The sequence below is a fragment of the Myotis myotis genome, unplaced genomic scaffold (assembly GCF_014108235.1).
Source record: "Myotis myotis isolate mMyoMyo1 unplaced genomic scaffold, mMyoMyo1.p scaffold_m19_p_5, whole genome shotgun sequence".
Taxonomy (NCBI): domain Eukaryota; kingdom Metazoa; phylum Chordata; class Mammalia; order Chiroptera; family Vespertilionidae; genus Myotis; species Myotis myotis.
Genome location: NW_023416357.1, coordinates 40,021,757 through 40,047,336, shown reverse-complemented (window position 1 = coordinate 40,047,336; position 25,580 = coordinate 40,021,757). Strand labels below are relative to the sequence as shown.

At 41.9% G+C, this 25,580-nt stretch overlaps 1 protein-coding gene across 2 annotated transcripts in view; it reads left to right on the top strand.

The window, feature by feature from the left end:
* Positions 1 to 401: 401 nt before the first annotated feature.
* FAM169A (family with sequence similarity 169 member A) overlaps positions 402 to 25,580 on the top strand; it is a 56,185-nt gene continuing 31,006 nt past the window's right edge. The window contains exons 1-5 of one of the 2 annotated variants that reach the window (XM_036310924.1): positions 402 to 668; positions 19,160 to 19,294; positions 20,796 to 20,895; positions 21,210 to 21,295; positions 23,446 to 23,617. In XM_036310924.1, the coding sequence (XP_036166817.1) occupies positions 19,163 to 19,294; positions 20,796 to 20,895; positions 21,210 to 21,295; positions 23,446 to 23,617 (490 nt within the window). In that variant the 5' untranslated portion in view covers positions 402 to 668; positions 19,160 to 19,162. Of the gene's footprint in view, positions 669 to 19,159; positions 19,295 to 20,795; positions 20,896 to 21,209; positions 21,296 to 23,445; positions 23,618 to 25,580 lie in introns of those variants that run through there. The other variant, XM_036310925.1, reaches the window with a different exon arrangement.

Sequence of the window (25,580 nt, the reverse complement as noted above, 5' to 3'; positions counted from 1 at the left end):
AATGGAGCGCTCCGCGTCCCTCCGGGTGCCTCCCCCCGGGGCGCAGGGGCTCAGGAAGGAGGTGGCGGGCGAAGGCCGCGTCCCTGACCCGAGGCCGGGATGGTCTCGCCCGTCCGGGGGTGCGAGCGGGTTCTGCAAAGGTGGACGTTAAAGGGACACGCAAGTCCGCCGCCGCGGCCCCGCAGCTCCCCCGCACCTATTTGGGTCTCTAAGCCAAGGTCACTCTTCACCACCGAGCCATCGCCCCGGGTGGGGGCGTCCGCTCGGCGCGGTGACGGCGGCCGGGGCGGGGAGGGGGCGAGGCGGGCCGCGTGCGCCCCCCTCCCGGCAGCCCGCGCCCGCACCTGCCCGCGGCCAGGCCCGGAGGGAGGCCGGCGGCGTCCCCGCGCCGAGGAGGGGCCGCGCGGCGCGGGCGCGCGGGCGGGGGGATCCGCGGTGGGCGCGGCTGCGAAGGCTCGAGGCGCGGCGGCGCGAGTGCGTCACGCCCGCGGAGGGCTCGGTGGGCTGCGGCCGACCCGCCGACCAGCAGCCGGGCGTCCCGGACGAGGGGGAGGCGGCCGCACCCTCCCTGGCGGCCAGCGCCCGGCCGGGGTCGCCAGCGAGCCGGCTCCGGCTCCATTCATTCCCGCGGCTCCGCCTCCTCTCCCGGCTCCGCGGGCGCGTCCGAGGTGAGTGTGCCGCCCGTGCCCGGCGGGGCCGCGGGCTGAGGCCGAGCTGTCCCGTCCGGCCCCGGCCCCCGCCGGCCCCGCGCCCCCGCGGACAGCGACGCCGACCGCCATCGGCGGGCTCGGCCTGGCGCCGGCCCACGCTGGCCTCCGGGGCCCGGGACGCGCGTCCTGCTGCCCGCGGCGGCCGGGTCCCGGGGGCGAGGGGCGGAGGGAGAAGAGGGGGCGTGTGGCGCCCAGGTGCGTCGGCGCCACCATTTTGTGGGGGATGGATCCCTCCTTCTCCTTCCTCCGCTCGCCCCGGAGGCGTTCCCGGCCCGGCGGTGCCTGCGGAGCCCCCTCCCCTGCAGCCTCCCCACCGGCGCCTCTCCGCTCGCGCGGATCCTGGGCTCGGGGGCACCCGACCTGCTCAGGTGCGGAGCCGAGGCTTTTCGGCGCTGCCCGCGCGGAGGCGGCCTCCCGAGATGCTCTGACCCCTCCCAGACCCGTAGCTGCTGGCTACGTGTGGCTTCTCCAGAATGCAGCTCGCTGCAATGTTGTCTGATTCTTAGCTGCCCCTGGGCCGTGTTTCCAGGCCTGTGCCCCGGGAGATCCGATGGAGTGTTTAGGGCCCGGGGGTCTGCCTACACTCACTCCCATGATCGTCCTTTGGGAGAAATGATGAGGCGTCGGATTCGCTTTTCAGCTTCTGGAAAGTGGGATGGGTGCCTCGCAAGGAGGAGATTTGAGGGTAACCACCTGATGCCTGCCCCTCCCCCCTCTCAGGGGGATCCTTTCAAAACCTCCATGGAAATGCTCACCTGGGAGGGTTTTGGAGGGCATTGGGCTACCAGGAAGGAAAAGTTGTAGTTATGATTCTGAACTGTGACACCATTGGTCATTTTCAAGGTTCCTGAGAATTTGGCAATTGCTGTTTTAATTTAGGTCGTACGTGTACGTAAGTACCTCTAGCGGATTATGGTCGTGCCATTTGTATTTTGCCACAGCATCACAGACAGGGATTAAAAGCTGGGATGGTGGCTGTTGCGTAATACTCGTATCTGGGCCCTGGAAGGAGTTCACCGAAACGGATCTGGCTTTGATGAGTGTATCCTCTGCTTGCACATCTTTATTTATTGCACGTAAGATGTGCAGGTTATCTTTGCAAACAATATTTTGTTTTCCTCCTACAAGAGGAAATATTTTTAGTGACTAATATGTACCAGACTAAGGTGTTTTTGTGTGTGTGTGTGTGTGTGTGTGTGTGTGTGTGTTTTAATGGAGGGTAAGGGGGAGAGGACCAGGAAATGAGATGGTGAGAGGAACCTGGGAAGTCTATTTGTGAAGATTTCCAGCGCAAACAAAGATAAAACATCACAGTCTTTCACAGAAAGCTCGTAGCTGATACATTGTATTACTCTCTTTGAATTTATGTTGAGGATTGGCTTAGGGAATTTAGAAATATCTTCTAGGCGTAGCAACATTATCCTGCTGCATGAGTAATTATAACCTAAAATGCTTTACCTGTGGACTTTAGATTCTAAAAAGTTCTGAATTAGTTTGACCTTTGAAATAGGATTCGAATCATTATAAATGGTATCGTTTCTTTAATAAAGGTACAAAATACATCAAACAAAGGGCTTAACTGATTTGGAGAAAACAAAATATTTATAATTAGATGCTTTTGAGAGTAAAATTTTAATGTTACCCTCCTAGTTAAATTACTGTAAACTTCTTTTCTGATTAGTTGAAAACTCTTCCAATGTTTCTTCTGCGAACAAAGTGATTCATGTCATGTACCATCCTTCGAAGAAATGTTATGCCTCTCATTAATGACATGCTTGTTCTGTGGGAAGAATTATGGAGGTGAAAGGGGCCTTGCACATTGAGAGATGAGTCATGTTTTAGAGAAATTCAGTAAGCGAAGATTGTCTGCTACAGACTGAAGGTGCCCTGATTGGACCTATGCTAAGTCGATGGGGAATGAGATTGTTGGGCAAGTTCACCACTGAGTCAAACACATTTTACGTTGATTCTGTTAATACACACATCAGAGAGGTTTATAGAATTGGTACTGTTGTATTTAATTAAGTTTGTAAGTGATCTTGCTGTGTTTTTTATCTTTACCATAGCTTGAGATTTTGAGCATTGTTTTTCCAGTGGTTGAGAAATTGAAAAGAAAAAAATCTCTAACATTTTTATCCATTAGCACCTACCTACATAACCCTTTTAAGCCTTATGTGTGTTATGTTCAGTCATCTGCCTAAAAATGCAAAAAGATTTACTTTTTAAAGGTGAGAACATAAGAGGATTGAGTATTAGGGCAGATGTTTGAAGAATAGCAAGGATTCTGTAGAAAGGACTGTTGATTAGGTAAGGAGGTAAACAAAACCTTCATGTTTCTATTCATTTCTAAGATTTTTTTATTCTAAATTGAAAAAAGTTGCACGATTGTATTTAAGGTGATTTTTTTTTACAAGTCATTAGGCTCTGATCCTTTGTATATTTAGCCCTGAAATTAAGTTCTAAATTTGGTATGCTCTTTGGTAGTAAAGGTATTTCACAATTCTTTCCAACAACAATGAAATTACTGAGGGTTGAATTTATTAAGGAAAAGGTGTGATGATTTAAAAAGAATCAGGGAAAAGCTGATCATTTGCTAAAGACATCATACCATAATTATTAGACTCGTTGAATTTTAGAGCTGCTATGTGAAACTTTATACAGGATTTATCTGCTCTGTAGGAGGGGTCTAGCCCAACCCATTCTTTGGGCCAGAAAGTTTGTGACTTACCATATACTTTGTTTTTGAAAAAATAATGTCACTTTAGTTACTACTCCCACCAATAAATGTTAGTTTTAGGCTACACAAAAGGTAGCTTTCGTTTATTCAGTAAGCATGGAGTGTCTGTAGTATGTATGGGGCACAAAAACAAATACACCCCATCCTCATGGAGTTTATAGTTTACTAAAGTATCGTGGATTAAAATGTTAAAGATTCCATAAAACATCAGTGCACAAAGGTTTTTGTAAATATGAATTGGGAACAAATTCATTTAGCAAATTTTACTTTTTTTTAACAAAGTGCCAGGTTGCATTGTTGGGGGCCTGGGGGCTACATTTATGGTTTGTGCGGAGGAGAGGGTTCAGTTGCTTGAAATAAACTGAGGGGGAAACTACTAAGAAGTAGGATTGGGAGAGAGTGTTGTCCAAGGAAGGAGAGGAACTTGGAAGCAGCAGAAAGTGGTCAGTTTGGGCTGACCTGTCAAGATCGGGGGTGAGAATGAAAATAATCCATTGAGAGGTTATTGGAGGCCTGACGAGGAGTGATAATGGTATAGTAGTCGGGGAAGAATCCCACTTACAAACGAATAGGAGCAGAGCAAAAGTCAATAAATGTGACTCTTTGTTACACTATGATTGATAAAGTAGTAAGTGGTACTAATAAGGAATTTGAGAGTCTAAAATCTTTTACACATATAGGGCCAGTGTTTTCAAGTTTGGATCAGATCCTCATATTCCTGATGGACTGATTTTGATTCTTAAATTAACAGTAGTTGTTCAAAGTCAGTGTAGTTCCACAATTCAAGCCAAATAGGCATAACATAGGTTTGAACCCTAGCTTTTGTAGCTGCCTGACTTCTAAGGTAATTAATCTCTCTGGGCCTCAGTTTCCTTCCTCCTTTGTAAAAGAATACAGTTGATCCTTGAACAACACAGGTTTGAACTAAGAGAATCTACTTTTTTTTTTTTTTTTGTAAATACGTGTACTGTTTTTGATTGGCCTTTGGGAATCAAGGATGCAAATCAAGACCGTATACATTGTCTGCACCACTTTATATAGGAGACTGCCCATGGTTCATATCAAGTTTAGTATCATCTGAATTTCAAGGTTTTCTTTGTCTCTGTCCTTCAGTAATGGATAATTTAAAAACTATAATGCAATTTAGTGGATTCATTTTTTTCCTTAGCTGTATTTTATAGTAATCTCTCCAATAAATATTTGGTAGGCATTTTACTTTGTCAGTTTTTATGTTTCTCTTTTATTTTTTAACTTTAAAACAATCGTCTTTGTATTTATTGTGTAGTAACCATTTAACAATGCTGAAGAAAATGGATCATAGTGATTAGAACAGGCATCTAAAGTCTAAAGAGAGGATATTGCAAAATATTATTTAAAATATGTTTTTATTGACTTTAGAGAGAGAGGAAGAGAGTGGGAGAGAGATAGAAACATTGATGAGAGAGAAACATCAATCAAGCTGCTTCCTTCATGCCCCCTATTGGGGATTGAGCCCACAACCCGGCATACATCCTGATCAGGAATCAAACCAGTGGTGACCTCTTGGTGCATGGGACGACACTCAACTGAGCACACTGGCCGGATGGATATTGCAAGACTTAAAAATCTAACTCCTAAGGTTGATATATTCTATGATAATTGTATCATTAGATGCATCATGGATTTCCTGACCTGGGAAACTGACCAGCAGGTTAAATCCCTCGCTAGACAGATTGGTTAGGGTTAGAGCCTGACTGCCACATACTAGCTGGGTGAACTTGGGTAACTCATTTAACCTCTCCACACCCAAGACTCCTCATTGTGAGAACGTGTTTAGGAATGCCTGCCTCAGCTCTGCCGCTGTGCTCAGTTGGTTGAGCATCGTCCCGTACACTGAAAGGTTGCGAGTTCAATTCCTGGTCAGGGTGCATGCCCAGGTTGCAGGCCCAATCCCCAGTAGAGAGTGTGCAGGAGGCAGCCAATCAATGTTTCTCCCATATTGATGTTTCTCTCTCTCTTTCTCTAAAAATCAATCCTATATAATAAAACCCTAATATGCAAATCGACTGAACAGTGGAACGACTGGTCGCTATGACGTGCACTGATCACCAGGGGGCAGATGCTTAATGCAGGAGCTGCCCCCTGGTGGTCAGTGTGCTCCCACGGGGAGAGTGCCGCTCAGCCAGAAGCCGGGCTAATGGCTGGCAAGTACAGTGGTGGCGGCGGGAGCCTCTCCCACCTCCACTGCAGATGGGGGTAAGGAGCGAGGGGTCCTGGACTGTGAGAGCCCCGGACTACGAGAGGGATGTCTGCCTGCTGGCTTAGGCCCAAGGTGTTCAGGCCTAAGCAGGCAGGCAGACATCCCCCAAGGGGTCCCTGACTGCAAGAGTGCCGGGGTCCAGCCCCAGCGGGTCCAGGGGTCCCCAAAGGTGTAGACGGAGTCGGCGAAGAAGGAAGGACACGGAGACAGTGTTCAGTTGATCAGCAGCCTAGCCAGGATCTCCAGCCAGGATCTCCAGCCAAGTTCTGGTCTGGATCTCCAGCGAAGTTCTGCTTCAGATCTCCAGCCAGGTTCTGTGTCCATGTTCTCTTGCTAGGTTCTCCAGCCAGGTTCAGTCCAGGTTCTCCAGCCAGGTTCAGTCACCAGGTTCTAGTCAGGTTCTCTTGCCCATTTCTGTAGTCAGGTTCAGTCCAGGACCTTTTGCCATGTTCTCTCCAGCGAAGTTCTTCTGTCTCTAGTTCTGTGTGTTCTGTCTTCTTACATCTGTATTTATACCAGTTGATTCCAATCCTATCAATCTCTATTTCAAAGGTTAGGGCGTTTCTTATCTCCATTCCAGGGAGTAAAGATTATGTAGCTTAAGCATGATTGTTCGTAGTTAAAGTGATTAATTACCCACCTGGCACTTAGTTAAGAGGTTTTATTCCCTCCCTAACTTCAGGGGAAAATCCCTACCTGGGGAAACAACCTTTCTCAGAGACCTTGGTTAAAACACATAGTGCCAAGAAGGTGAGCAAACATATTAAGAACAGTATGCCATATATGCCAGGTCCCTTGAAACAGCAAGCATGGACCGGCTCCCGGCACAAGAGGGCACAGGCTGGGCTGAAAGTCCCCCCCACCCCTCAGTGAACTAATCCGTGCACTGGGCCTCTAGTAAAAATATAAGAAAAAAAGAATACCTGCCTTATAGGGTCATTTTGAAGACTAAATGAGATAATATTGTAGAACTAGAGGCCCAGTGCACGGATTTGTTCACTGGGAGGGAGGGGGGGTGGAGGGGGGCTTTCAGCCCAGCCTGTGCCCTCTTGCAGTCAGGGACCCCTTGGGGGATGTCCTCCTGCCTGCTTAGGCCCGATCCCCTTGGGCCTAAGCCAGCAGGCAGACAGCCCTCTCGTAGTCCAGGACCCCTCGCTCCTTACCCCCATCTGCAGTGGAGGTGGGAGAGGCTCCCACCACTATCACTGTACTCCCCAGCCGTTAGCCTGGCTTCTGGCTGAGCGGCACTCTCCCTGTGGGAGTACACTGACCACCAGGGGGAAGCTCCTGTATTGAGCATCTGCCCCCTGGTGATCAGTGCACGTCATAGTGACCAGTCATTCCACTGTTCAGCCAATTTGCATATTAGGGTTTTATTATATAGTACTAGAGGCCCGGTGCACAAAAATTTGTGCACTCGGGGGGGAGGGCGGGTCCCTCAGCCCAGCCTGTGCCCTCTCGCAGTCTGGGACCCCTTGGGAGATAACGACCTGCTGGCTTAGGCCTGCTCCCGGGTGGCAGAGGGCAGGCCCAATCCCTAGGTGCAGCCCCTGGTTGGGCACAGAGCAGGGCCGATTGGGAGGTTGCGATGCCACCCTCAGTCACGCTCAGGGTAGGTCCGATTGGGGGGTTGGGGCACCGCCCCCTGTCACACTCAAGGCAGGGTCGATGGGGAGGTTGTGGCGCCACCCCCTGTCACGCACAGAGTAGGGCCAATCAGGGGGTTGGGGCGCTGCCCCCTGTCACGCACAGAGCAGGGTCGATCAGGGGGTTGGGGAGCTCCCCCCCATCCCGTAACGCACAGAGCAGGGCCCATCAGGGGGTTGGGGAGCTCCCCCCTGTCACGCACAGAGCAGGGCCCATCAGGGGGTTGGGGAGCTCCCCCCTGTCACGCACAGAGCAGGGCCCATCAGGGGGTTGGGGAGCTCCCCCCTGTCACGCACAGAGCAGGGCCCATCAGGGGATTGGGGCGCCGCCCTCTATCACCCACAGAGCAGGGCCGATCAGGGGGTTGGGGCGCCTTCACCTGTCACAAACAGAGCAGGGCCAATAGGGAGGTTGTGGCCCTGCCCCCTGTCACACACAGAGCCACAGGGCAATCAGGGGGTTTGGGCGTTGCCCCCTGTCACACTGATCCCGGTGCCGGGAGGCCTCATGGCTCCGCTGATCCCGGTGCTGGGAGGCATATTACCCTTTTACTATATAGAATAGAGGCCTGGTGCACGGGTGGGGGCTGGCTGGTTTGCCCTGAAGGGTGTCCTGGATCAGGGTGGGGGTCCCCACTGGGGTGCCTGGCCAGCCTGGGTGAGGGGCTGATGGCTGTTTGCAGCTGGTCACACACCCTTCAGAGTGGGGGTCCCCACTGGGTTGCCTGGCCAGTCTGGGTGAGGGGCTGAGGGCTGTTTTCAGGCTGGGACTGAAGCTCCCAACTGCTCCTTTTTTTCTTTTTTTTTCTTTTTTTCTGGGCCAGCTTTAGATCTGAGGCTCCAGCTCTTAGGCCTCCGCTCCTGAAAGCAGGTATCTGGTTTGTTTCGGTTCTCGAAACTCTGTATCAACTCCAGCTCTGAGATCCCGGCTGGCTGGCTAAAAGCTGGTTTCTGCGGTTTTGTTTAGCGTCTACATTTGTTACAATGTTTGAAACTGCAGGCTCAGAGGCCTGCAGCGGCAGGCGGGGAACGTTGGAGTCCTCCGTCACTGAAGCAAGCAAGCCTCATGTTAGTTTCAAGCTGCCTGGCTGCCGGCCGCCATCTTGGCTGACGGTTAATTTGCATATCGCCCTGATTAGCCAATGGGAAGGGTAGCGGTCGTACGCCAATTACCATGTTTCTCTTTTATTTGTGTAGATGCTGAGCATAATACCTGGTGCAAGTTAATCCAGGAATAAATGGTGTCATAAAACATACTGAGTTTTAAAAAACGATTATAAATTAATTTTTGATGATACCACCTCTTTGTAAATTACTTCTTCAAGTGTAGACACATAAGTTATTAGTGAGGAGAGACATCAGAGATCTTTTGGCACATCCCTACTTTTTATATGTTTGGAAAAAATGGATTATGCTTCCCTGGAGTCTGAGCCTGGTAGGGGAGAAAGATGAAGAAAAATAAGTCGTATTGTCATGATAAGTATATTAAAAGAAGTACGCACAAGATATTTATCTTAAGAGCTTCTCAGCTTGTCTCCTGTCAGTTCTTCCTATTAATACATTCTACACACTGTTGGTTAAATTGTCTGAAAACTTTGAAAGTCTCTTTCCTTAAATTGAATCCTACTTGAGTATCAAATAAAGTCCCAACTCTTAGTTTGTATTCTTGATCTTTTTAATTGAATTTATTGGAGTGACATTGGTTCGTAAAACTATACTGTTTTATTGGCCTTTAATGTTCTGTCCTCAGTTTATTGTCCTAGCATCCCTTCCACTACTTATCTTCACATACTGCTCTTAATTCTCTTGGTAAATCCAACTACTTGCCATTCTCAGCCTGCTTTCTGGCTTTCGTTTAGCATATTCTTTCTTTTTAGAGGGCCTTCTCCTCTATCTCTGCCTGTTGAAAGACAGTCCATTGCTTTTCATCTAGCAGCAGAACTTTACGTGGCAGTGCTTCCTTCTAGCAACAGTGTGTGGTTTTATTTATTTCCCGTCACCATTTATCCCCCCCTATACTCACCCACCAAATCCCCACCCTCACCCCATCAATCACCATACTGTTGCCAGGTCCATGAGTTCTTTCTCGTTTTTTCTCTTCTGCTCAATCACTCCACCCACCCCCAACCCCCACCATACAAATTTTTGTTCTGTCATGCATTATTTATTCATTTGCTTAGTAAATATGTATTGAAGTCAGATAAGAAGGATATTACTGCTGCCAATGAGAGGTAAGAAAAGAATTTTACTTGATCTGGGTAAGCAAACCCACCTAAGTTTGCAAGGGCAAGTGTATGGGGCCACAGCTGGAAGTGCAGAGTTGGAGTGGACCTGAAAGGAAAGAGAATGGCTAGCCCAGTGGTTGGCAAACTGCGGCTTGTGAGCCACATGCGGCTCTTTGGCCCCTTGAGTGTGGCTCTTCCACAAAATACCACGTGCGGATGCGCACGTACCATGTGATTGATACTTCGTGGCCCATGCGCAGAAGTCAGTATTTTGTGGAAGAACCACACTCAAGGGGCCAAAGAGCCGCATGTGGCTTGCGAGCTGCAGTTTGCTGACCACTGGGTTAGCCTGTGGCTCAGAGGCTGCTGTTTTTCCAGTTGATATGATACCGGCAGCCCTTGGTTACATGTCTTAGTTGTGTAGTGAAAATATTAGGGAATATTTCCTAAACATTATGTGAAAATTAAGCACCAAGTTGTGTTTTGTTTTTGCTTTGTTTTGAGCTAGATGTATTTCTTTTAAAACAAAAACAGTTTTTAAAAGAAAAATCAGTTTTTCTTCAGGGTTCTAAAAGAGACAAGCCTCTGTGATACTTTGTGTTAAAATTATCCTATATCCTATATAATAAAAGGCCAATATGCAAATTGACCAAATGGCGGAATGACCGGTTGCTATGATATACACTGACCACCAGGAAGCAGATGCTCAACACAGGAGCTGCCCCCTGGTGGTCAGTGTGCCAGAAGCCATGGGGAGCGGGCCCCTGGTGGTCAGTGTGCCAGAAGCCATGGGGAGCGGGCCTAAGCCAAGGGCTCCTGGACTGCGAGAGAGCACAGGCCGGGCTGAGAGCCCCCGCTGAATGCCAGAATTTTGTGCACTGGGCCCCTAGTCTATAATTGCGTATTGTTTAGACTTCTGTATCCTTGAAGTTTACTGTATCAAACCCATGTTAACTTTGATAAAACACTATAAAATCAGCTCTATTGTATGATGAGTCAAGTAAAAAAAAAATGAATTTTAGATTGTCTAATCTTGAAATGGACAAAATTTTATGGTGTATTCATTTAAATAGTTCTTAGTTTGGCTTTCCTGTGTTTGTAAACTGTAGGATTATGAACAGTGTTCAGTAATCTGGGTCATAAAGTACATATAGCACTGTTGGCTCAGTGATGGTTACTTCAAAAGATGATTTGGGCTTCTACTTGAAATAAAAACAGGCAGCAGGTATGAACCCCATTTAACGTTTTGCTCCATTACCCATAAACTTGTAGGCAATCCTTAACCATATGTAACCAAATCTTTTTCATTTCCCAGAAGACCAAAAGGATTTTTGAGCAGTGTTGAGCCCACCTGAGATTTGATCATTGGAGCAGTCTGCTCCAGAAGTGGTTTCATTTTTGTTGTACTAAAAAACTGAGCTGTGAATGGGGAGAAGGATTAATCTAGGATTTGGGGCCTTGTGTAGGATAGGGATAGAGGAAGTAAGAAGCTAAGTAAGATAGAGATCAGTTGACCTGATGCAGTACAGGAGCTAGGTTAGTTAAGGAGGAAATGATGTTAGGGAGAAAAGAAAAGGGAAGAATCAGAAGAATCATAATAAGGTTCAAAAATGGGCTTTTTGTGTACAAGGTTGAGAGCATTGACGATTATGTTGCCTGGATACCTAACCTATTTTCTTTGTTGGGGAAGCAGTCAGGAGAGGTAAGATCATGACTTGGATTGGTTGAGATAATTATTTGTTTTCTAAGAACTTTTTCAGCTCTAACATTGCCAGATTTTTTAAATCTAACCTTTCCCCTAAAACTCTTAAATAATAGCAATAATGTATAAGAATCTTGAAATAATTTAGTAATTGAACTTATATGTTCCCCCTTTTTAAGAGTCTAGTTGACATCTAGTAATTAACATCACATAGGGAATGAATCACAATGATAGGAATTATTTTTCTAATTTGTTTTCATATTTTCTTGTTAAGTGTAGTAATTCTGCCCTGTCCTGGCCCATTTGGCTCAGTTGGAGCGTTGTCCTGCGGACCTAAGGGTCTCGGGTTCGATTCTTGGTCAAGGGCACATACCTTGTACCTCGGTGGCAGGTTCCCCAGCCCTGGCGAGGCCTTATGCAGGAGGCAACCAATTGTTGTATCTTTCTCTCATCCATGTTTCTCTCTCTCTCTCCACCTTCTCCTCTTCCACTCTCTTTGGAAATCAGTGGAAAAAATACCCTCTGGTGAGGACTTAAAAAAATAGTCATTCTTTCAAATAGTTATATAATTTTTCAGGAAAAGTGAAATTATTAAAAGATGGATGTAAAATAGCTGATGGATATCTTAGAACTCTTACATAATGAAGCGGTCTGAGTATGTTTTTATGTAAGTTATCCAGGATTAATGAGCATACGCTTTACTTAATTAATTAATTTGGACACTTTTTACACTTCATTGTCCATTCTGTATACATTTTTGATGAGTTCACTGAAGGCAACATTAAGCTTTCTCATTCATGTAGAATCCAGTTAGGCCTTTTGGTTTATCTCATGGGCAGAGAATAAAGTGCTTGACAAAATTTGACCTGACAGCTTTACAGTTATGTAACATAGAATACAAGCTTAACAACAACAACAAAAAAGGAGAAGCACGTGATTTACCATAGCAACATAATTTTCTCCAGAACTTGACCACCCTTCTCTGGCCTCTCTAAACTGTAGCAGAACCACCATAGGGCTAGTAATTTATGCACTCTTAAGTTAACCAATATTTAATTTTATTTAATTTTATTTATTTATTGTCTAAAGTTTTACATACTAGTATATCTCCTTTTTCCCCCAAAGACCCCCCTCCCCCCGACAGCCATTCCTACCCCGGGCAAGCTCCCACCACCCCAGTGTCTTTGTCCATTGGTTATGCTAATATGCATGCAAACAAGTCCTGTGGTTGCTCTCTAACTGCCCCCCCCCCCCGTCATTTGTCTCTGTTCTTGTTCATCAAATTATGTTGGTCATTATATCCCACATATGAGCGAGATCATGTGATATTTATCTTTCTCCAACTGGCTTATTTCGCTTAGCATAATGCTCTCCAGTTCATCCTGCTGTTACAAATGGTAAAAGTTCCTTTTTTATAGCGACATAGTATTCCATTGTGTAGATGTACCACAGTTTTCTAATCCACTCATCTGCTGATGGGCACTTAGGCTGTTTCCAAATCTTAGCTATTGTAAATTGTGCTGCTATGAACATAGGGGTGTATATATCCTTTCTGACTGGTGTTTCTGATTTTTTCGGATATATTCCTAGAAGTGATACTGCTGGGTCAAATGGGAGTTCCATTTTTAACTTTTTAAGGAAACTCTATACTGTCTTCCACAGTGGCTACACCAGTCTGCATTCCCACCAGCAGTGCACGAGGGTTCCTTTTTCTCCGCATCCTCGCCAGCACTTGTCATTTGATTTGTTGATGATAGCCATTCTGACAGGTGTGAGATTGTATCTCAATGTTGTTTTGATTTGCATCTCTCAGATGTTTAGTGACTTTGAGCATGTTTTCATATGTCTCTAGGCTTTCTGTATGTCCTCTTTTGAAAAGTGTCTATTTAGGTCCTTTGCCCATTTTTTGATTGGATCGTTTATCTTCCTTTTGTTAAGTTGTATGAGTTCTCTGTAGTTGTTGGAGATTAAACCCTTATCTGAAATATCATTGGCAAATATGTTCTCCCATGCAGTGGGCTTTCTTGTTTTGTTGATGGTTTCTTTTGCTGTGCAGAAGCTTTTTATTTTGATGTAGTCCCATTTGTTTATTTTCTCCTTAGTCTCCATTGCCCTAGGAGCTTTATTGGTAAAGATATTGCTATGACATGTGTCTGCTATTTTGCTGCCTATGGAATCTTGTAGGATTTTTATGGTTTCCCATCTTATATTCAAGTCCTTTACCATTTTGAGTTTATTTTGTGTATGGTATAAGTTGGTGATCTAGTTTCATTTTTTTGCATGTATCTGACCAAATTTTCCAGCATCATTTATTGAAGAGACTATCTTGGCTCCATAGTATGCTCTTGCCTCCTTTGTCAAATATTAATTGAGTATAATGACTTGTGTCGATTTCTGCGTTCTCTGTTCTGTTCCATTGGTCTATATGTCTGTTCTTGTGCCAGTACGAGGCAGTTTTGAGAACTGTGGCTTGGTAATATAGCTTGATATCTGGTATTGTGGTCCCTCCAACTTTGTTCTTCTTTCTCAGGATTGCTGTGGCTATTTGGGGTCTTTTTTTATTTCAGATGAATTTTTGGAGAGTTTATTCTAGATCTTTGAAATATGCCATTGGTGTTTTAATGGGGATTACATTGAATCTATATATTGCTTTGGGTAGTATGGACATTTTAACGATGTTCATTCTACCAATCCATGAACATGGCATGTTCTTGCATTTGTTTATCTTTTTTCAATGTCCTGTAGTTTTCTGAGTACAGGTCTTTTACATCCTTAGTTAAGTTTATTCCTAAGTTTTTTTGGTGCAGTGGTAAAATGGGATTGTTTTTTTCATTTCTCTTTCTGTGAGTTCATTATCTTCTATCTATATATATAAAAGCCTACGCAACCGTCGCAATCAAAACAACCAAACGGACGACCGAACAGGCTGCATGGGGCGACCATGTCAGCAGGGGGTTAGTGAGAGCCAACCAAACGACTGAACAGCAGGCTGCGTGGGGCGACCAGGCCAGCAGGGGGGTTAGTGAGGGCCGACCAAATGACTGAGCAGCAGACTACGTGAGGTGACCAGGTCGGCAGGGGGGCAGTGAGAGGCAACCAAACCACTGAACAGCAGGCTGCATGGGACGACCAGGCCAGCGGGGGGGGGGGGGCAGTTGGGGGTGACCACGCTGGCAAGGGTGAACAGTGAGGGGCGACCAGGCCGGCAGAGGGGGGCAGTGAGGGGCAATCAGGCAGGCAGACAGGTGAGCAGTTAGGAGCCAGTGGTCCCAGATTGTGAGAGGGATGTCCAACTGCCGGTTTAGGCTTCTGATCCCTGGCATCAGGCCTAAACCGGCAGTCGGACATCCCCTGAGGGGTCCCGGATTGGAGAGGGTGCAGGCTGGGCTGAGGGGACCCCCCCCCCCCGCACGAATTTCGTGTACCGGGCCTCTAGTTGGTGCATAAAAAGGCTATAGATTTCTGGGTGTTAATTTTGTATCCTGCTACATTGCCAAATTCATTTATTAAGTCTAGTAGTTTTTTGATGGAGTCTTTGGGGTTTTCTATGTATAGTATTGTGTCATCTGCAAACAAGGAGAGCTTTACTTCTTTTCCAGTTTGAATGCCTTTTATTTCTTCTTGTCTGGTTGCTATGGCTAGCACTTCCAGTTCTATATCGAACAGGAGTGGTGAAACTGGGCATCCCTGTCTTGTTCCCATTCTTAGGGGAAATGAATTTAGTTTTTGCCCATTGAGTATGATGTTGGCTGTAGGTTTGTCATATAAGGCTTTTATTATGTTGAGGTATGGGCTTTTATCAAGAAAGGGTGTTGGATTTTGTCCAATGCTTTTTCTGCATCAATTGATATGATTATGTGATTTTTGTCTCTCAGTTTGCTTATGTGATGTATCACATTTTTGATTTGCAGATATTGTACCATCCTTGCATCCCTGGAATAAATCCCAGTTGGTCATGGTGTATGATCTTTCTAATGTAATGCTGAATCCGATCTGCTAGAATTTTGTTGAGGATTTTAGCATCTATGTTCGTCAAGGATATTGGTCTGTAGTTCTCTTTTTTTGTGGTATCTTTATCTAGTTTTGGAATTAGGATAATGCTGGCTTCATAGAAAGAGCTTGGAAGTGTGTCTTCCTCTTGAATTTTTTGGAATGGTGTGAGGAGGATAGGTTTTAGTTCTTCTTTGAATGCTTGGCGGAACTCCCCTGTAAAGCCATCCGGACCAGAGCTTTTGTTTGCTGGAAGATTTTTGATCACTGTTTCAATTTCTTCGGTAGTTATCGACCTATTCAGGTTTTTTTATTCTTCTTGATTGAGTTTTGGGAGCTTGTATTTTTCTAAGAATATGTCCATTTCGTCTGACTATTCACAACCATTCTCTTATTCTGGGCTATACTGCTAGGCTCTTTATTCAATATGAATAAAACTAAAACTAAAAAATAAATAAGACTAAAAAAAATGCTATTTAAACATGATATTATTTAAAATCTTTTAAGGACCATGTTGTGGTAATAGGTGAAAAAGAAAATGACCCATCAATTTGCTATTCTATCAGGCTCCTTTTCCTTATATGTCCATTTTGTATTCTTTGTCTAGAATGCCGTATTATCTTTATGTGATTGTAATCAACAATGCTTTTGTATACCAAATTTTTAGCAGCAGCCCTCATATGTTAATTTATATTTTATCCTTCAGGGCAGGGGTATATGGCCCTTGAAATCATTTGGTTTGGCCCTGCCAAGGCATTAGGGGTGAGTTAATTAAATGTTTGACCAAATATAGCAGGCTAATTTTTAAGTTGATAATTTTGTATGATTCAGGAATGACGTTATAAATATCCAAATGGCCCTTGGCAGAAAAAGGTTCCCCACCCCTGCTTTAACTCATGATTACTCTTAGCAAATGAAATGTTTAAATGTGTTTCATTCCTACCTTGTTTTGGTAGCTAATATTCAAGAGAGTCTTTCGAGTTGGTTTAAGGAGAATACTGTGATATTAATCCTTCTTGAGCTTCATCTAGTCAATAGTAGGGTATATTTAATGCTCTTAATTTTTACTTAGACACAAAGCTGGGATCTTGTTGTCTATAAGAGAGGAAAACAGTTAACTAGTGTCCTAATTATGCTTTTTTCATCTGCTGTTGACCATTTGTTTTTGGTTTCATCTAAAATTTTAATCTTCATTAGAATTGTTGGATCTGACTAGAACGTAATGTTCTATTTCCTTAGTTTGCTTTTGAATATTGACTTTGATAGAGATATAAAAATTTGCCCAAAATAACAAATAAGCTTCGTAATAGAGCTCTGCTGTTTCATTTTGATACTTTTCTAACTATAACATCTGATTTACATAAGCTCCTGGTTGATCTCTCTTGAAATTCATAGTTGCTGTTTTTTTCTTTTTCTTTTTATAAGTTGCCTGGAAATCCTGTGGTATTGCTTTTATAAATGTTTCACAAATTTTTCTTACTTTCTCCTTTTATTTAGACATTTATATTTACTAATAGATGGGCTGTTTTTGTGTGTTCTATTTCCAGGTTTTTATTTTAAACAATTTAAAAATCAATTTGATTAAAATATATATTTGTATAAAATTTGGTTCCCAATCATATACACCACGTTTTAAAGTCTTTAGGACCAGGATTTCAGATTATGGTAAAAAATAAGTTTCTCATTATCATCATATCTTGAAAATTCAGAAAAATATATTTAACCCTAGCCAGGTAGTTCAGTTGTTTGGAGCATTGTCCTGTATACCAAAAAGTTGTGGATTCGATCCTTGGTCGGGGCATGTACAGGAAGCAACTGATCAATGTTTGTCTCACACATCGATGTTTCTCTCCCCCCCTCCCTTTCCTCGCTCTCTAAAATTAATCAGTAAAAACATATCCTTGTTTGAAGATTTAAAAAATAAATTAAATTTTTTTTTAATATATTTTTAATTATATGTAGCTGTTATATGTCCTATCTTTTACATGTTTATCTCATATTTTCATTAGATTTTCAGCTTTTTTACCTACTAATATATTTGTTGTGATAAAAAAGATTTGATGTGATAAAATGCTTCTCTGAAGAATTACTTCAGAGAAAAGTAATTTTTATTTTCTCAGTTTTCTTCTGCCTTTTCCCTTCATTATTTTTTAAATAAAGATTGAAGAGATTATTGACAAATACAGCAGTTGGGCTCTGCTGTTTTTATTTTGGGTAAATATGAAATAGGGAATTTTTATAACAAGTTAATTTATTTTACTTTATATTTCCTTTAAGACCTATGTAGCTCAGACTTTGATATAGAGCATATGTTTATTTTTTATTTAACTTTTTATCATGGAAATTTTCAAGAGTACACAAATCAGAATCCTCTCTACAATGCATCTGATTAGTATTTCTCTTAAGTGTCTTTTAATTTACAATAGTTCCCACTCTTTAAACTCCATGCTGTATACGTATTGAAGAAACTGGGTTATTCTAAATTTGACTGGCTTTATACTTAAGATGTGATTTCACTTGATTGATGGCTTCATTAGATTTGGGTTTGATTTTTCTTTTTGTATCTCATTAAGATGCATATTTCTGCTTAGCTTACTTTTTTTTTTAATCCTCACCCAAGGACATTTTTCCATTGATTTTTAGAGAGTGGAAGAGAGAGGGAAAGACAAAGAAACATTGATGTGAGAGAAACACATAGATTGGTTGCCTCCTGTGTGAGCCCTGACCAGGGCCCGGCCAGGGAGGAGCCTGCAAACGAGGTACATGCCCTTGACCAGAATTGAACCTTGGACCCTTTGGTCCCCAGGCTGATGCTCTATCCACTGTAAATGGGGTCTTTTACCTATTTTTACTGCATTTTTTCCATTACTGATTTCACTAGTTATTATTGTATGTATGAGGGCTTAATTTCTGTGTGTATCTATATCCTGTTTTAGTATATTTTCTTACTGTTTGGAATAGTTTTTCCATTGATTCTTTTGGGTTTTTCAATTAAATATATTATTTGAAAATTGAGGTATAGTTCCTTCCACATACACCCATACCCAGTTGTTATGCCTCTAGGCTAATTGCATTGGCAAGTACCTATATAATGTTATACAGTGTGGAGTCATTTTTCCTGACTTTAGTGGGAAAGTGTTTAGTGTTTCCTCACTAAAGTGCTGGCTTTTTTTTTTTTTAAATAGCTCTATGTATGAGAGGTAGAATTTACATATTGCAACATTTACCCATTGCTATTGTATAATTCAGTGATTAATTTTTTATTTTTTTTAGTAAATTTATATAGTGGAGCAACCATCACTATGATGCAGTTATAGAACATTTCTATTCCAAAAAGTTCCCTTTTTCCCTTTTATAGTGACTTATAATGTTGGCAGGTGTATGAGAATATATTTATGTGGGTGTACGTATATGCAAATACGTATATCCTATGCCTGTATAAATACATTTATATCATTTAAAGAATTACTATTGCCCTAACTGGTTTGGTTCAGTGGATAGAGCATCAGCCTGCGGACTGAAGGGTCCCAGGTTCGATTCCAGTCAAGGGCATGTATCTTGGTTGCGGGCACATCCCCGGTAGGGGGTGTGCAGGACAGCTGATCGATGTTTCTCTCTCATCGATGTTTCTAACTCTCTATTCCCTCTCCCTTCTTCTCGGTAAAAAGTCAATAAAATATTAAAAAAAAAGAATTACTATTAATTCCTATTTTATTTTTAATTCAGATGAATAATGTTTAAAAGTTTTCTTTTGATGTACATTGTTAAATCAGCAGGCCAAGTTGTAGTCTGACATGGTATAGTGAAGAACTCTTTCTAATAAAACATTACAATATAAAGTTTTTCTAGGAGAAAAGGAAGCTAGCATTTCATATTCTGAAACATTTCTGTCCCGTGTTGTTTGTTAAAGAGGATGGCATTCCCTGTGGATGTGCTGGATAATTGCAGTCATGAGGAACTGGAAAATTCTGCTGAAGATTATATGTCAGACCTAAGGTGTGGAGACCCTGAAAATCCTGAGTGTTTTCCTCTTCTCAATGTAACGGTAAGGTGTTCTGCGGTGCTTCTTATGAGTCTTTTCAGTTGAGTTCATACATGGAATTAATATCCTTTTATTTTTTGTCATTTTAAAGTGTTAAGTAAATTTTTAAAATTTGTATGAGAAGACATCAGTAAAATGCATAAATAATGATTGGTTAGTATAGTAACATGATCAGGTTTTAAAAAGAAACTCTACAGGTTGTTGTTTAATATTTGTGTTGTGCCTTTAAAATTAAGTAGTTTATCAGTTTTTCTAAGACTGGTTTCCAAATTTGAGCTAACTCAAATTTTCTTTAGATTTATAGTTTGTGATATAAGAATTTTTTAAAATAAAAATATCAGCAAACCAGTAAATTATACATTTTTGTGTCACAAACCTCCCCTTTTCTAAAATATTAAAATAAAACTTTCAAATTGGCAAGCTGTGTATGTTGTTAGAATTCCACTGTGAACTTGATGGTAGGCAAATTCTCTAACATCTAGGCCTCAGATTTTTCTTCTGGAAAATTATGTTGATTTAAAGGATTCTTTAAGTCTCCTGTAGTACCAATATTTTATAATTCTCTGAATTGTAATATTTTCTATAAATGAGGAATTAGCATTGGATTAATGAAGGCAGAAAAAATTTAAAGTATTGTATGTCTCTCTAAAAAAATTACCTATCTGGTGTCTTTTACTAGAAAATAGAATCCCATCCCCTCCAATAGTCTAAATAACAGATGTAAACTATAGTTGTCTTTTAGTGACTTTATGGACCATATCTTTCTTTTGTTTTTATTTAGATTTTTGGCTAGAACACAGTAATATTTATTGAAATAAACTTTCATTTCCTGCCCCCCCCAACATAATAAACTTCTCACAAAAGGGAATTCTGATTTTCTTTTTTCTTTTTTTTAATATATTTTTATTGTTTTAGGGAGGAAGGGAGAAGGAGAGAGAGATAGAAACATCAATGAGAGAAAATCATTGATTGGCTGCCTCCTGCTTGCCCCCTACTGGGGATCGAGCCTGTAACCTAGTCATGTGCCCTTGACTGGGTTCGAACCCGGGATCCTTCAGTCCGTAGGCTGATGCTCTATCCACTGAGCCAAACCAGCTAGGCCAGTGATGGCGAACCTTTTGAGCTCGGCGTGTTAGCATTTTGAAAAACCCTAACTTAATTCTGGTGCCGTGTCACATATAGAAATTTTTTGATATTTGCAACCATAGTAAAACAAAGACTTACATTTTTGATATTTATTTTATATATTTAAATGCCATTTAACCAAAAAAAAATCAGCCAAAAAAATGAGTTCGCATGTCACCTCTGACCCGCGTGTTACAGGTTCGCCATCACTGAGCTAGGGCTACTTTTTTTTTTTGAGACTAGAACTATTGTATGTGAAATGAAGGTATATAGTTAACATTAACGTAGAAAGAGTTAATATTTTGGTAGAATCATGGTGTTTTTGTGCGATATTTTCTTCACAGACTCTTCACTAATGTTTAATCAATTGTCATTTCAGATTCCTATTAGCCTGTCAAATGTAGGCTTTGTACCTCTTTATGGTGGAGATCAGACCCAGAAAATTCTTGCTCTTTTTTCACCCGAGGACTCACTCACAGGTCTCTTTTTTGCTTAATCTTTAAAATTGAGGAGTTTTTCTCCAAACAATTAGAAATTTATTAAAAGGTAGTTACATGAAGGAATTGAAAAAAAGAAAGAAAACGTGTTTCAAACTTAAATTTAGGAAAATATAATTCTTAATTGCTTACTATTAAATGTTTAATGAGTGAAATAAAAATAGTGTAAATGGGGCCATATTGTATTATAAAAGTATGGGTATACCTAAGGGTATCTATATAATAACCTTACCAAATAGTAATGTTATACACTGTAAGACTTAAAACTTAAATGTTAATCATTTATTCTATTTTAGCTGTGGCACTTTACCTGGCTGATCAGTGGTGGGCTGTTGATGATATTGTAAAAACATCTGTCCCTTCTAGAGAGGGGCTTAAGCAGGTAATACGATCTTGTAATTTTAAAAGTTTTTTTCTGAGGCCACTTCACAGTTATGTTTCCTATAAACAGTGATAGTTTTTGAAGTTATTGAGCTCTTCTCCATTTTATTGTAACCAGGTTTTATTAAACCCTTAGAGTTTCATTGTGCTAAAGGTATGTGAGAATTGGGTGAGGAAGATTGAATGCTTATGGGTTAGTTGAACTGTAGTGACTACCCATATCGACTTCAGCTTCTGATTTCTTGTTAGGTAGAGATAAAGCTAGTTCTTCTCTGTGTGAGGTTGCTTAGGTTCTCTGTCTCTAGAAGACACTGACCAGGAAGGAAACTTGCTTATCAATAGGGTCATTTTGGGAGGTTCTCAGCAGCATACCGCAAAACTTGGTTTTGTTTTTTTTCTGTCCTAATCACTGAGTTTCATAAAAATACTTAGAGGAAGACATAGATGGCATGCATGTCCATTCAGCATGCCACAGTGCTGAATGGGAGAACCAATCTGTGAAAGGCAGAATTAAGAAAAAAGGGGAAGATCTAACATGATGAAAATAAATAGGGATAAATGTAGAGTAGTACCCATAGGTTCAAAAAATTAACTGCACCATGTATACCATGAGGCCCAAACTGAAACAGCAGCACATAGGAAAAAGAGTGGGTGTTAATTAGAAGCAAATGAAGGTAGGCAAGAAAGCTAATTTAAAAACCTTAAGTTTATGCAGAAAAGCCCCACTGTCCTAGCAATATCTTTAATGTTTATATCTGTAGTATCTGCATGCCCATCATGAAGACAGGTATCAGGTGACTGGAGCAATTTCAAGGAGGAGGACAGGAATGGCAAAAGCACCCAAAGTTGCATTCGTCTTTTCCTTCAATTGTTTAGAGTTGGTATGGAATGTAGGGGAATCTTACGGTTGTCTTCAGATATTTGTAGGCTGTGTGGCTCCAGAATACCTTTGGGAAATAAATTTTAGCTCAGTCTAAGGAAGAATTTTATGCTGATCAGAGCTGTTCAAGCTAGTAAAAGATTGCCTTAAAGGCCTGTGAAATCATAGGGTCTGGCCCTGCCAAGGCATTGGGAGTGAGTTAATTAAATGTTTGACCAAATATAGCAGGCTGATTTTTAAGTTGATAATTTTGTATGGCCCTCGAATGATGTTACAAATATCAAATGGCCTGTGGCCGAAAAAAGGTTCCCTACTTTGCAAGCTAACAAGCTTTGTCATGTCATGTGTTTGGTATTGGAGATCTCCCACTAGAGATGTTTTTGAGAGTAGAGTGTATGTTAATGTTTTCTCTCTCCACTTAATTAAAAGGTACTCTTGTTTTCTTTAAGGAGTCTTTATGGATATAATTCTTGTTTTTAGCAGTGAAAGGTGTCTGTTGGGAAAACCCCACTGTTTGATGCCAGAAAGTTGGTAAGGGGGGTCCTGGTGACCATGTAGCCCTGCCTATAAGAAGTGAGGCTCAGTTTCCATTCTGTGGTTACCCCAAGTATGTTTTCACTAGACTTCCCTGGTGCCACTATCATCATCCCTCATCTGGTCTGTATATGTGTGTGTGGCCGAAGGGGCAGGCGGGTATTCCTTATAGTTAGACAACAAAAACACAACTGTTAAATGAACATTTTACCTGGAAAGGGTGAGACAAATTCCTTTCCCAGGAGCATTATTATGTCTTTGCTCATCAAATGAGGTAATTGGTCTTAAAATCTTCAGGGGATAACATGAAGCCTTCTTCCCCCCACCCCCCATTATTATTTTTAATGTGGAAGCTGAAAAGGGGTGAAAAGGGTTGAAGCAGTAGAAGCGGTGGAGGCAGCAATTAGGGAGGTTGAGAGCCCTGGTATGGGCAGCTGGAAGCAGAAAGAAAACACTGCTAACTAGGAGATGCTGGGGATTGGTGCACTGGAAACTCATTTTGCCAGTTTTAGAATTCTGTTGAGAGGCAGTATTCATGCATAATATGTGTGTAGAAATGGATTGTTATTGGTATGAATGATTAGCCTTGCCTTTGTGATAATAAAATGTTTTACAGATCATTTTGAACATATTCAAAGTGCTTCGAATGCTGGTACGAAGCAGGGAGCAAGGTAAACAGCATCTCTCAGTTGATGCATATTATAACTGTTGTGCCTGGTGTTTGACTCTCTTTGTAGGTGAGAACTCTTGGGGAGAGAGTGGTTCTGTATGTTCTGAATCGAATTATTTATAGAAAACAGGAAATGGAGAGAAATGAGATCCCATTCCTGTGTCATAGCAGTACTGATTATGCTAAGATTCTGTGGAAGAAAGGAGAGGCCATTGGGTTTTATTCAGTTAAGCCTACAGGTGAGTCTTTAAAAGTTATTTAAACTGTTTATAATGGAAACCTCCTTTTCAAACCCCAACTGTATCAACAATCCTTTTAAATGAATCTCGAGTGCAAATTGAGGTGATTTTACTTAGTATTTTGGGGGGAATATTTAATTCTTCTTTACCTGTGGACCAAATGCATAGCCCTTTTTGCTCAGTGCTGCTGATTTAGCCTGACATATTAAAGGCAGCTTTGTTAATTACCATGAAAAACAAAGTACTTCAGTATATAGTATTTAGAGAATCCAAACAGCTTTGAGATTGTGAAATCTTCTAAAGTTTGGATTTCTGATCCTAAGACCCAAATATACCCTCCTCCTAAGTGACTAGAGCAGCTTCATCTTGTTTTACCTGTTTTCCTGTTCATTTGCTCTCTAGTTGTACTGGAGCCAGAAAGATCTAACCTGCTTACTCCATGTAAATAAATAACCAAATAACAAAGTTGGTCTTGTTCTGTACTTTAACCAAAAGACCTTTCACTGAGAACGCTCGTATTATTTTTCTGTCATTTTTGCATTTCAACCCTTCCAGACTTAGCTCATCTGGTCAGATCCAGTGTAACGATCATATGAAATTCACTGCTGATTTGAAGAACAGTTATGACCATTATCTTAATCACATAGTTAATACATATTTATCATGAGATTATGCATACCATCAATAAAAGGAAGGTCACTTTTTCTCAAGAATAAAATATTATGATCTAGAGTTTAAAACGGTTTTGTTATTTAGTAAATACTGTGGTTCTCCTTTAATATTCTATTTTATTCTTGTATAAATTTGAAATAGAATCAGTGATTCATTTAACTCCAGAAAGATGTCATTATATAGGGGCAGAATAATAATGTCTGTTAAATGGAAGCTTACTGCTGCATTGCATAAAAGGCATCATGTTGTTTTTAAAATGTTTTAAAATGGCTGAGGTGTGCTTTCATTTCGTTATGCTTTATTTTATGTGAGATCATTCCTGTGGGAATTGGAGGCTTTTTCCTTTTCACACTGGCTCCAGGGTTTTTTCCTGTCTGAAATGAGCTCATAGATATTTTGATCACATATTACTTTATGCTTTTTTTGTTTACAGTTTGCTTTAGATGAAAGACACACAGTTAACGGGCGTAGCATTCCCCTTTTAGTGTTTCTGGTCAGTATTTGACTCCAGGAGTGTGTTCCTCTTCATTTTATGTGCATCTCGGGTTCCTCCTCTCCTCTGAGACCTGGCCTTTATTTTTGCTTGTTCTGCTAGTTAAGTTTTTGGGGTTTTTTTTCTTTTGGTTATTCCTCATCCAAAGATTATTTTTCCATTGGCTTTAATTTTATTTTTTATTGATTTCAGAGAGGAAGGGAAAAGGAGAGAGAGAGATAGAAACATCAGTGATGAGAGAGAACCATTGATGAGCTGCTTCCTGCACGCCCCACTGTGGGGATCAAGCCCACAACCCGGATATGTGCCCTGACTGGAAATCCAACCGGACCTCTTGGTTCATAGAGTGACGCTCAACTACTGAGTCACTCCGGCCGAGCGCCATTGAATTTTAGAGGGAGTGGAAGGGAGGGGGGAGACAGAGAGAGAGAGACCGAGGAGGTAGAACCTGCAACCCAGGTACATGCCCTTGACTGGGAATTGAACCCATGATCCTCTGGTGCTTCTCTGCTGATTGCCTTCCACCCTGACTATTAATTTTTGTTCTTTCTTGCTTTATGCTAATTCCATAATAATGGAATTAGTTGTGCTTATACTATACTTGCCTTTGAATCAGTAACCAGTTAATTTAGTCTGGAACTATTTTTAAAAAAATATATATTTTATTGGCTCTTTACAGAGAGGAAGGGAGAAGGACAGAGAGTTAGAAACATCGATGAGAGAGAAACATCAGTCAGCTGCCTCCTGCACACCCCCCACTGGGGATGTGCCCGCAACCAAGGCACATGCCCTTGACCG